Source organism: Prunus avium, chromosome 4 (genome assembly GCF_965620075.1).
Source record: "Prunus avium chromosome 4, drPruAviu1.hap1.1, whole genome shotgun sequence".
Classification (NCBI taxonomy): Eukaryota; Viridiplantae; Streptophyta; class Magnoliopsida; order Rosales; family Rosaceae; genus Prunus; species Prunus avium.
The window spans coordinates 34,723,049-34,735,717 of NC_142287.1; the positions used below are offsets into that span (position 1 = coordinate 34,723,049).

Below are 12,669 nucleotides of genomic sequence, written 5' to 3' on the forward strand. Positions count from 1 at the left end.
TGGAAGAACCCTTCAATTTTCCAGAGACAACAAAATATCAACTTAATATCACTACTTAAACCCACGATAGTATGCTTTGCTTCTTCACAGCTAGCTTTCCAATATCACTACTTAAAACCTAAGCCAATATTACTTTGCGAACAATGGCTTTTGAGAAAAACCTTGTGGTCATTGCCCTATTCATCGTCTTGGGGACTTTGGCATCTCAAGCCACATCCCGCACACTGTCCGAAGCTTCCATTGCTGCAAAACATGATCAATGGATGACAAAGTATGGCCGTGTTTATGCGGACAATGCAGAGAAGGAAAGGCGTTTCGCCATATTCAAGAACAACGTGCAGTTTGTGGAGAAGTTCAACACTGAAGGGAACAAGACTTACAAGTTAGGACTGAATGAACATTCTGATTTGAGCGATGAAGAATTCCTCCGGCAGCGTACTGGATACAAAAGGGCCACTGAATTAACCTCATCCGCAAACATATCTTTCAGTTACAAAGACCTCAACCCGACTGATGTTCCGCCTAGCATTGACTGGAGGGAGAAAGGAGCTGTCACCCCCATAAAGGATCAAGGAAGCTGTGGTAATTAAGAGTTCTACCTTCCTTATATTAATTACCTTCTCAACTCATCCATATTCTTTACTAAGTATTGATGTTTTTGTTTCTGTATTATATATGTAGGCTGTTGCTGGGCATTTTCTGCAGTGGCAGCAGTGGAAGGGATTATCCAAATCAAAAGTGGGAAACTGATCTCACTGTCCGAGCAACAACTTCTGGACTGTACCAGCGACTATGGCAACCAAGGCTGCAATAGTGGTTTGATGCTTCCTTCCTTTCAATACATCCAACAAAATGGAGGAATTGCCAGCGAAGAAAACTACCCGTACCAGGCTGTGGAGGGAACATGTGCCGCTAATCAGCTTGCTGTCCAGATCACTGGTTATGAAATGGTGCCTGCCAATAGTGAAGAAGACCTACTCAATGCTGTGTCCATGCAGCCAGTCTCAATCGGCATCGATGCTTCCGCAGACGAGTTTAAGCATTACGACTTTAGGCATTACCAAAGTGGGGTTTTCTCGCCCACATATTGTGGGACGAGTCAGAACCATGCTGTTACCGTCGTTGGGTACGGGACGACTGAGGACGGCATTAAGTATTGGTTACTCAAGAATCAATGGGGTGAAAGCTGGGGTGAAAATGGCTATATGAAAGTTCTTAGGGATGCTGGTGCCCCAGGAGGTGTCTGTGGCCTTGCTCAGTACGCTCTCTATCCGACTGCATAATATATATATATAGGCTATGGAGTCCATATCTAAGTGAGTTTATTATCATGAATGATTGGCTGTGAAAATGCCTGTATCAGCTAGGCAGGAGCTAGCAAATATATTTATATCCAACTACATCATGAATTAATATCCCATGTGCAAGATATATTCTAAACAGCCAATAATATTATAAGGAAATGACATTAATTAATACATGCAACTAGGCGCCAGGTTTCTCTGGAGCCCTTGATATGTGATGCGGTAAATAAAACACTACTGCATTTTTAAAATTTTCCCGTACGTACATTTTTAAATCAACAACCCAAGATGAAATTGAGACTCAAGAACTAATAACATGGGTTAGTAGTTGTAGACGTGAGCCTTGTTAATTTTGACCCTTACGGGCTAGAATTAAGACTTATTTTCATTGGCGCTTTGACTTACCAATGTCACACCTTTTCTTTCATTTATCAGAAACCCATGTCACTTTATAGTCCCGATTGAAAATATTTCTATGGGAAGTATATTGTCGGCGGACTTTTGTTGAAAGTACTTTTATTTGAAGAAGTATATTCACATTTTATCAATAAAAAACCTAGGTTTCTTCATAACAGAGTACATTTTTAAAATTTTCTGTTAAATCTTTTGACTATAGACGAATTGTTAGACACGACATTTTGGACTATTGTACAATATAATTATTCCACTCCAAACATTTATAAATTCATCAAACATCAGTCATGATAATTGGTCTTTGCCGAATAGAAAAAAATAACAAATCCAGTCTCTATTTTCTCTGTTTTTTTCCCATTTAGCAGGGGAGGCATCAAAAATTTGCTCAACCACAAATACACTGTACACACATCATCATCCCTTTAGAGTCTACCATTTGCATTAAAATGAACGTTGGAAGCTTGCATTACACCACCACCAGTTTTGCAAATCTCAGTTAGACAGCAACTGCAACGATTTAGCATTCTTGAACATCAAATTTACATCAAGGACTGGATTATGCTAGCTCGATGTGAAAGTTTGATGACCAAATTATAATCCACAATTCTAGACGAACACGGTAGCGAATTAGTGAATTAAGGATTGGGGACTGGAAAAACTTGGTAGATTTTTTCTCTCTCTAGAATATAGTATGTAGGTATTGTATTGATCATAATCTAAAATATCAACAATATTGACGAAATATCGAGGATATTATCGTTTTGTCAAGGATATTTTGAAACGTATCCATACACATATGCTAAACCACATATGTGTTGGGGGTTTTTAAAAAAATTAGTTAGGCATGTGTGTTGGCATGCCCAACAACAAAAGCCAGCTTTTTATTATTTTTTTACTTCGTTAAACTATGTAATATATATATATATATATATATATATATATATATATATATATATATATATATATATATATACATTATAATAATATTATATATAATATTTTTTATAGTAAATTGAGCTTAGACCCATCAAATTCATTTTTAATCACTTACAACCCTTTTCTTTATTTTTCTATTTAAAATACCCAATTTTTTCAAATAAAACCCATGACTAGGATCCAAGTAAGCAAGTTACCTAATCTAGCTTAAAATATGATTTATTATATTTTTTGGATTCCAAAACTACCCATATTTACAAGTTATGTAACTAATGACACACATTGAATTTGGAAAGATCTTCAAATGGTTGTAATGGATGTAGGAATTAATTTAGAAACTTATTTGAAATTAAATATTCAATTCAACATTAACGTATTAGTAATCTACATGTGATTAACGTTTTGGTTTATTTAATAAAAAAATTATGTTGTTTTCCTTTTATGAATTATACTACTAGTAATCTATTTTATTATAGTTTTCTGAATAATAGTGTACATTCTAATTATGTTGAAAAATATTTTGATAATCTATTTATTGTTTGTTTTATGAAAAACATTTTTTTTTAAATGAACCTATTTTTTCTCTAAATAATGTACCTATTTTTTTTTCTTTAAATAATGTACCCTTTTTTCTCTGAATAAAGTACCTATTATTTGTTTTATGAAAAATAATTTGATCATCTTTTTATTGTTTGTTTTATGAAAAACAATTTTTTTTAAATGAACCTATTTTCTCTCTCCAAATAATGTACCTATTTTTTTTTCTCTAATAATGTACCTATTTTCTATAAATGAACCTATTTTTCCTCTCCAAATAATGTACCTATACACATTTATAGGTATATTATAAAATAATTTACCTATGAGTAAATAATGTACCTATATTTTCTATAAATTATTGTGTACCTATTTTTAATTTATGAAAAATGTACATAAATTTCAATTACAAAGTAACTGACTTAGTTTTTTATTATAATTTTTTTGGTAAATAATATACCTCTATTTTATTTAAATATTTTTATATTTTTATACATATATATTTATATTTATATTTATATTTTTCATAGGTACATTATTGGATATGTAATTTACATATATATTTTTTGGTTTGCAATTTAAGGTGCTGATGTGAGAGGGAATGACAACCGAAAGAAATGGGGTGATTGATATGCTATTAATAGGGTGTATTAATTACAATTATGGCAGTTAATGAAATGCTTGAAATAAATTATAAATAAAATATGAAGTCTGGTGGCAACGATGTAAAAACATAGGAATACTATGACCTCTTATATCCTACTGGTCATTTAAATTTGAAATTGGAGTTTACACATAGATTTATAGAGTGATGGATATATGTCTAGGAAATATAAAATGTAGGAATCTATCAGTCCTGATCTCTTGGACCACAGGAGTCCAAGAAATTGTGGTCACCTACCGTTGGATATTAATCCAATGGTTCAAAAAAGTTACTTAAAAGGAGTGCAAGAGTGAGTGAACCGTTGAATTTACATCCAACGGTGGGTGACCACAAATTTCTTGGACCCCTGTGGTCCAAGAGATCGGGATTGAGGAATCTATATTGGACAAGCTCTATTTTTTAAATACCATCGATTTGGTTTGGTTAAACCGTGGTTTTGGATATTGCAAACCGTACACCGAATCATATATTTCAGTTTAATTTGGGTTCAAACCGATGACCAAAAATAAATTGAAAAAAAACCAAATCAATCCAAACTTTTGGTTTAGTTTGAGCAGTTTGGCCGATTTACCGGTCTAAATGCCTAGCCCTAGTCATGATACTAGTTTTTTTTTCCTTTTCAAGGTCATGATATTAGTTCAATCTAATTGAAATCCTCCAATTCATTCCGCCAAACTGCCCAAAGTCTTATTATGCATAAATTACGATGGATTACAGGACCGACGACCTCAAAAGACTCATTGGTCTTTGCCGAATTATTGGAAGATTGGTAACCGTTAGCTACCTATGATTAGCTTGGTGGCTGCTAGCTGTGATTGGCTAGTGGTTGTCTCACTTCCTTATTTTAGGGGATGTGTTGTAATTAATAGTTTTTCCTATAATTATGGGTTAAAGTTAAGGGTTGGTGTGTGTTGGCAGACAGCCCCTAAACTGACCACGTGTGTGTGTTGGTAGACAGCCCCTAGAGTGGCCACACCAGCTTATGCATATATATACCTCTGTAACCGTGGAAACATAATATAATGAGAAATTACATTCTCTCTGTCATTTTCAATATGGTATCAGAGCAGGAACCTTAACAGGCCTGTCTCCATTTTCTTTTCCTTCGTTCCTTCTGTACATTCTATTCAATAATGGCAGAAGATAATCCTTTTGGCTCTGAAACTGAAAGCTTCACAGCACCTCGTTCTAGTTTTCCAGAAGCTGAAGTCAACCCAAACCAACGATTGTGCTCTGTGTTGTTAAATGAGTTTAACTATCTTCCATGGTCTAGAGCAGTATCTCTTGCCCTTGGAGGAAGATCCAAACTTGGATTTATTAATGGAAGCATTGAGGCACCTGACGCCTCATCTCCGAAGTATGAAGCATGGCTGTGCAAAGACCAATTGGTCATGTCATGGCTCCTCAACTCCATGGATCCTAAGCTGTCTGAAATCTTCAGTTTTTCAGAATCCTCTCTTTCTCTTTGGAAGGCAGTCAAAGATATGTATGGAAATCAAAACAATGCAGCTCGAGTGTTCCAACTTAAGAGGAATCTTGCAAGTCTCCAACAAGGTGATAAATCCTTTGTTCATCATCTCGGTTGCATGAGAAATATGTGGAACGAACTAGATATGTATCGACCACATACTATCGATGCTGACGTACTGTTAAAAAGGTCTGAGGAAGACAAAATCTTTCATTTGCTAGCAAGTTTGGGCTCTGAATATGAAGATCTTAGAAGCCATATTCTAATGAACCCCGAACTTCCATCATTTGCAAGTGTTTGCACTACTGTCCAGCGAGAAGAAGTACGTAGGAAAGTCATGAATGTTGACATAAATTCTAGTATGTCTGAGGCTAGAGCTTTTGTGACAAACCAAAAATCATATGGAGATAAAGTGTACAAGGGAAAAAGGCCAGATCTGAAGTGTTTACACTGCAATAATGTTGGACATCTAATAGATCGATGTTGGATATTACACCCTGAGTTGAAGCCAAAGTTTGAGAACAAGCCTTCAAGAGACTACAAGGGCTCACAAACCAGATCACATACAAACAAAAACCATGCTGCTGCTGCCACATCAATTAAAGGGCTGACAAACTTCACAGCCAATCCGGCTGACTTGATAAATGAGTTCTCAGCCTATCTTCAAACCAAAAGAGGAAGCACAGGTGAAGTATTGACTGGTGAAAATCAAACTGCTCTTCTTGGGCAGTTTGCAGGATTCTTAGCTGAGTCTAATCGTGTACCTCAAGGAAATATTCCAGGTATTATGTGTGCTCTTTCAACTGCTCTAAATGTTAGTCATTCTCATGATTTTTGGATTATAGACTCAGGTGCCACTGATCACATGACAAATCAATATTCAAAGCTATACAATTTTGAAAGCTACACTAAACCATCACTAGTTTCTGTAGCAAATGGTAGAGGTGTACCCGTTCTAGGTAGAGGGAAAGTTAAACTGATTTCAGATAGTGTTGAGTCCACAGCATTATATGTTCCATCCTTCCCTTTTCAATTGTTGTCAGTAGGAAGAATTACAAATTCTCTCAACTGTCGTGCAATTTTCTCTCCTCACAATGTTGTTTTTCAGGATCTAGCCACCAAGAAGCTGATTGGTGAAGGTCACTACCTAAATGGGCTGTACTATTTTTCAAAGGACCTTAATGTTCCAAAAGGGTTCCAAGTCAGTTCAAATCTAGAACATCAGTTGTGGCACCAACGTCTAGCACATCCCTCAGAATTTGTTTTGTCTACTTTGTTTCCTAGTTTATGCAAATCCTCACTTGTATGTGAAATTTGTCATTTGTCAAAATTTACTAGACTTCCATTTAACTCTTCCATATCTAGAGCTAGCAAGCTTTTTGAGATGGTGCACTCCGATGTTTGGGGACCTGCACCTCTAGAGTCTTTTGATGGTTATAGGTACTACGTTACTTTTGTTGATGATTTTTCAAGAGTCACTTGGTTGTACCTCCTAAAATTCAAAAGTGAAGTCATGGATGCTTTCAAGAATTTTCATAATCTTGTCATGAACCATTTTTCATCTCAAATTCACATACTAAGGTCTGATAATGGCACTGAATATACATCCAAAAATATGACTGACTATTTGAGCACACATGGAATTATACATCAAACAAGTTGTGTAGGTACTCCTCAGCAAAATGGAATTGCCGAAAGGAAGAATAGAGACCTACTTGAGAAAACCAGGGCCCTAATGTTACAAATGAATGTGCCTAAGAGGTTTTGGTCTCAAGGAGTTCTTGCAGCCACCTACCTCATCAACAGACTGCCTAGTCGTGTTCTGGATTCAAAATCACCATATGAGGTCATGCAAAACAAAAAAATTAACCTTTCCCATCTGAGAATCTTTGGATGTACGTGTTATGCTCATATTCAATCCCATCACCGAGACAAGCTGGATCCCAAGGCAGTTAAATGTGTTTTCATGGGTTACTCCTCCAGTCAAAAAGGTTACAAATGTTACAATCCATGTTCCAGGAAGCTATTTGTCTCAAGAGATGTAAGGTTTGATGAGATCAAACCTTATTTCAACAAACCATCAGATCAAAATCGTCAGGGGGAGCAATTACTAGATCTCTTTCCATTACCAAATTCAGGGGAAATAAGTGATTGTGTTCATTCAGTACCTCACGACAGTGACTCTCATGCAACCATTAATGACAACGTGATTATTGGAGATGAAACTGAAGCCTCAGAAGCACAAGTTGTTCCTCATGACAATGACACATCATCTATAGAGGAGAGTGGAGCTGAATCTACTATAATCCCATCTCAACCTCGAAGGAATCCAACTCGAAATAGGCATCCACCATCAAGGCTACAAGACTATGTAACGTACAATGCAAGGTACCCAATTCACAAGTATGTAAATTACTCCAAAGTCTCTCCCTCCCATGCAGCTTTTCTCAGTAAACTGTCAAATGAAAGTGAACCGAGGAATTTTCAAGAAGCCAATCTTCAAGATGTTTGGAGGCTAGCCATGGAAGAAGAACTCAAGGCTTTGGACGAAAATAAAACCTGGAGTGTAGTCCAACTTCCAAAGGGAAAGAAGGTGGTAGGCAGTAGGTGGATCTACAAAACCAAGTTTAATTCTGATGGCTCAATTGAAAGACACAAGGCAAGATTGGTGGCTCGCGGTTTCACTCAAACGTTTGGAGTTGATTATAAGGAGACATTTGCTCCCGTGGCTAAGATGAGTACAGTGAGGGTTTTGTTATCTGTTGCAGTTAATCATGAGTGGCCGTTGTACCAAATGGATGTAAAAAATGCCTTTTTGCATGGAGACCTTGAAGAGGAAGTTTACATGCAATTGCCTCCTGGTCATCCACAAGCACAAAATTCAGGTATGGTTTGCAAGCTTCACAAGTCAATTTATGGATTGAAACAATCTCCACGTGCTTGGTATGCCAAGCTGAGCTCAGTACTTGAAAAATTTGGTTTCAAGAGAAGTCATGCTGATTCATCCTTGTTTGTTCGAACTGGATTAGTTGGTAAACTAGTTGTTCTAATCTATGTTGATGATATTATCATCACAGGTGATAATATTGATGAGATTAACACTCTTAAGCATTCTCTTCATCAGAAATTTGCCATTAAAGACTTAGGAGTGTTAAAATACTTCCTTGGGATTGAAATGGCTACTTCTTACAAGGGAATGTTTTTAAGTCAACGGAAATATGTGATTGACTTGCTTCAAGAAGTGAAGATGATGGATTGCAAACCGGCTCGTACCCCTCTTGATAGCAAATTGAAGTTGGACTTGGAAGGAGAGCCTCTCAGTGATATAAGTTACTACCAAAGACTGGTGGGTAAGCTTATATATCTCACCATTACTAGACCGGATATAACTTACGCCGTCAGTCTTGTAAGCCAATTCATGCATGCACCCAGTGAGGCTCATTTAAATGTTGTTAAAAGAATTCTAAGATACCTTAAGGGCTCTATTGGTCGGGGAATTATCATGAAGAACAATGGTCATACTCAAATCATGGCATACACCGATGCTGACTGGGCAGGGAATGCTATTGATAGAAAATCCACTACTGGCTACTGCACGTTTGTTGGAGGAAACATCGTGACATGGAAGAGCAAAAAGCAAAATGTAATTGCTCGCTCAAGTGCCGAAGCAGAGTACAGAGCCATGGCTTCCACTGCATGTGAACTCATTTGGCTCAAGGGCCTTATCTCAGACTTGGGTTTTTCAAGCAACAAACCTATGTCTCTTTTTTGTGACAATCAGGCAGCTATGCATATTGCCTCCAATCCCGTGTTCCATGAACGCACCAAACACATTGAAGTTGACTGTCACTATGTTCGTGAACAAGTTCAGTCCAAGGTAATTCAAACCACATTCACTCGGAGCCATGATCAACTTGCTGACGTTTTCACCAAGTCTCTTGCTTCCACGCAGTTTCAACGTTTGCTCTCCAAGCTTGGATCAATTAACCTCCTTGATCCAGCTTGAGGGGGAGTATTGGAAGATTGGTAACCGTTAGCTACCTATGATTAGCTTGGTGGCTGCTAGCTGTGATTGGCTAGTGGTTGTCTCACTTCCTTATTTTAGGGGATGTGTTGTAATTAATAGTTTTTCCTATAATTATGGGTTAAAGTTAAGGGTTGGTGTGTGTTGGCAGACAGCCCCTAAACTGACCACGTGTGTGTGTTGGTAGACAGCCCCTAGAGTGGCCACACCAGCTTATGCATATATATACCTCTGTAACCGTGGAAACATAATATAATGAGAAATTACATTCTCTCTGTCATTTTCAATACGAATAGAAAAAAATAACAAATCAAGTCTCTTTTTTCTCTGTTTTTGTCCCATTTGGCAGGGGAGGCATCAAAAATTTGCTCAACCACAAATACACACATCATCATCCCTTTAGAGTCTACCATGTGCAATGAAAGGAACGTTGGAAGCTTGCATTGCACCACCACTAGTTTTGCGAATCTGAGTTAGACAGCAACCTGCAATGATTTAGCATTCTTGAACATCAAATTCACATCAAGGACTGGATTGTGCTAGCTCGATGTGAAAGTTTGATGACGAAATTAATCCACAATTCTAGACGAACATGGTAGCGAATTAAGGATTGGGGACTGGAAAAACTTAGTAGATTTTGTAGTCACATGTCAAAAATTAAGGCTGAAACTCCTCTAGAATATAGTATGCAGGTATTGTACTGATCATAGTCTAAAATATCGATAATATCGACGAAATATAGAGGATATTATTGTTTTTTTGAGTCAATGATATTTTGGAACGTATCCATACACATATCGTATAAATATCGATAATATTAGAAAATAAATATCGAAAAATATCGACGTCGATAATTTCTCTCACACTTCAGCAACATTTGGCCAAAATATCGCTATATATCGATAATATCAAGATGATGAAGACAATGAAAATTTTGAAGAGTTATTTACACTAATACCCCCCTGAGGTTTCTTGTGTTTTCACAAAACCCCTATCATGTCTAAAAAATTACACGAACACCCCCTTTTCATTGATTGTTTGTCCAAAAATTGATGATTTTATAGGAAAAAAAACTTACGCAAATGACAAAATTAACCTCGATGAAGCATATGCAATCTCAAAGGCCAACTTTGTCATTTGGAGATTTTTTTTTTGTATAAAATCATCAATCTTTGGATGAAAAATAAATGAAAACGAGTTTTGTGAAAAGAATTTAAAATCTCAAGGGGTGTTCTTGTCATTTCTAAAACCTGAAGGAGTTTTGTGAAAAAGCCAAAAACCTCAAGAGGTGTTAGTGTAAATAACTCAAATTTGAACCTTATAGGAACTCTATGTGGTACTAAGCCACTCATGTATTTTACCATGCAATGTATAAAGTGTAAAATATTGTAGTAAATTATTATAAATAAATAATTATGGTGTGTTTAATCTTTTTTCATTAATTATTACATATTTTCTACACTCGCAGTGTTTGTCAATTCGATATATAATCAACTTAAATCAGTTAAACCCATCATGCAATGCATTTCATTCTAATTTTTTGTGATAAAGTAATAGATAATTGACTAAATAAACATTCTCCAAAGTTTCAAGAAAAATTTCCAAGTTTTTCTTACAATTTTCGTGGTTTTTATTCAAATTTTATCGATATCGATAATATTCCGATACTTCCATCAAAATTTCTGTGTTTTTGGACTACCGGTATTTCCAAAACTATTGATATTTTAGACTTTGATACTTGAAGAAAGTTGAGATTCCACCCCAAAACCAACATAGCCCATATGACAATAATTAAAGCTTGGCTGCATGCATACTGAACCCCACCATTTGGAGTTCTTCGCATACAAACTGTTAGAACTTGCTACATGCTGATCATCTTCTATATAAACCCACGATAGTATGCTTTGCTTCTTCACAGCTAGCCTTCCAATATCACTACTTGAAACCTAAGCCAATATTACTTTGCGAACAATGGCTTTTGAGAAAAACCTTGTGGTCATTGTCATATTCATCGTCTTGGGGACTTTGGCATCTCAAGCCACATCCCGCACACTGTCCGAAGCTTCCATTGCTGCAAAATATGATCAATGGATGACAAAGTATGGCCGTGTTTACGCGGACAATGCAGAGAAGGAAAGGCGTTTCGCCATATTCAAGAAAAACGTGCAGTTTGTGGAGAAGTTCAACACTGAAGGGAACAAGACTTACAAGTTAGGACTGAATGAACATTCTGATTTGAGCGATGAAGAATTCCTCCGGCAGCGTACTGGATACAAAAGGGCCACTGAATTCACCTCATCCGCAAACGTATCCTTCAGCTTCAGGTACAAAGACCTCAGCCCAACTGATGTTCCGCCTAGCATTGACTGGAGGGAGAAAGGAGCTGTCACCCCCATAAAGAATCAATTTAACTGTGGTAAGAGATCCACCTTCCTTATATTAATTACCTTCTTAACTCATCCATATTCTTTACTAAGTATTGATGTTTTTGTTTTTGTATTATATATGTAGGCTGTTGCTGGGCATTTTCTGCAGTGGCAGCAGTGGAAGGGATTATCCAAATCAAAAGTGGGAAACTGATCTCACTGTCCGAGCAACAACTTCTGGACTGTACCCGCGGCTATCCCAACCAAGGCTGCAGTGGTGGTTGGATGCATTCTTCCTTTGAATACATCCAACAAAATGGAGGAATTGCCAGCGAAGAAAACTACCCGTACCAGGCTAAGGAGGGAACCTGTGCCGCTAATCAGCCTGCTGTCCAGATCACTGGTTATGAACAGGTGCCTGCCAATAGTGAAGAAGGCCTACTCAACGCTGTGTCCATGCAGCCAGTCTCAATAACCATCGATGCTTCCGGGAACGAGTTTAAGCATTACCAAAGTGGGCTTTTCTCGCCCACAGATTGTGGGACGAATCAGAACCATGCTGTTACCGTCGTTGGGTACGGGACGACTGAGGACGGCACTAAGTATTGGTTACTCAAGAATCAATGGGGTGAAAGCTGGGGTGAAAATGGCTATATGAAAATTCTTAGGGATGCTGGTGCCCCAGGAGGTGTCTGTGGCCTTGCTCAGTACGCTCTCTATCCGACTGCATAATCTATATATATTTATATAGGCTATAGAGTCCATATCTAAGTGAGTTTATTATCATGAATGATTGGCCGTGAAAATGCCTGTATCGGCTAGGCAGGAGCAAGCAAATATATTTATATCCAACTACATCATGAATTAATATCCCATGTGCAAGATATATTCTAAACAGCCAATAATATTATAAGGAAATGACATTAATTAATACATGCAATTAAAAGTGTGTTTTT

General features: G+C 37.1%; 2 protein-coding genes across 2 annotated transcripts; both read left to right on the forward strand.

Annotated features, from left to right (window-relative positions):
* The first annotated feature begins 30 nt into the window (after positions 1–30).
* On the forward strand, positions 31–1,415 carry LOC110754735 (senescence-specific cysteine protease SAG39-like). The gene is made up of 2 exons (XM_088252493.1): positions 31–582; positions 682–1,415. The coding sequence occupies exons 1-2, from the start codon at positions 144–146 to the stop codon at positions 1,281–1,283; spliced, it is 1,041 nt and encodes a 346-aa protein (XP_088108619.1). The 5' UTR covers positions 31–143; the 3' UTR covers positions 1,284–1,415.
* A 9,779-nt stretch (positions 1,416–11,194) lies between these two features.
* On the forward strand, positions 11,195–12,581 carry LOC110754743 (senescence-specific cysteine protease SAG12). The gene is made up of 2 exons (XM_021955861.2): positions 11,195–11,763; positions 11,859–12,581. The coding sequence occupies exons 1-2, from the start codon at positions 11,319–11,321 to the stop codon at positions 12,443–12,445; spliced, it is 1,032 nt and encodes a 343-aa protein (XP_021811553.2). The 5' UTR covers positions 11,195–11,318; the 3' UTR covers positions 12,446–12,581.
* The last annotated feature ends 88 nt before the right edge of the window (positions 12,582–12,669 follow it).

Coding starts and splice junctions, on each gene's coding strand:
- LOC110754743 (XM_021955861.2), top strand. CDS start 11,319: ATGGCTTTTGAGAAAAACCTTGTGGTCATTGTCATATTCATCGTCTTG. Junction 11,764..11,858: donor AAAGAATCAATTTAACTGTG/GTAAGAGATCCA, acceptor TTATATATGTAG/GCTGTTGCTGGGCATTTTCT.
- LOC110754735 (XM_088252493.1), top strand. CDS start 144: ATGGCTTTTGAGAAAAACCTTGTGGTCATTGCCCTATTCATCGTCTTG. Junction 583..681: donor AAAGGATCAAGGAAGCTGTG/GTAATTAAGAGT, acceptor TTATATATGTAG/GCTGTTGCTGGGCATTTTCT.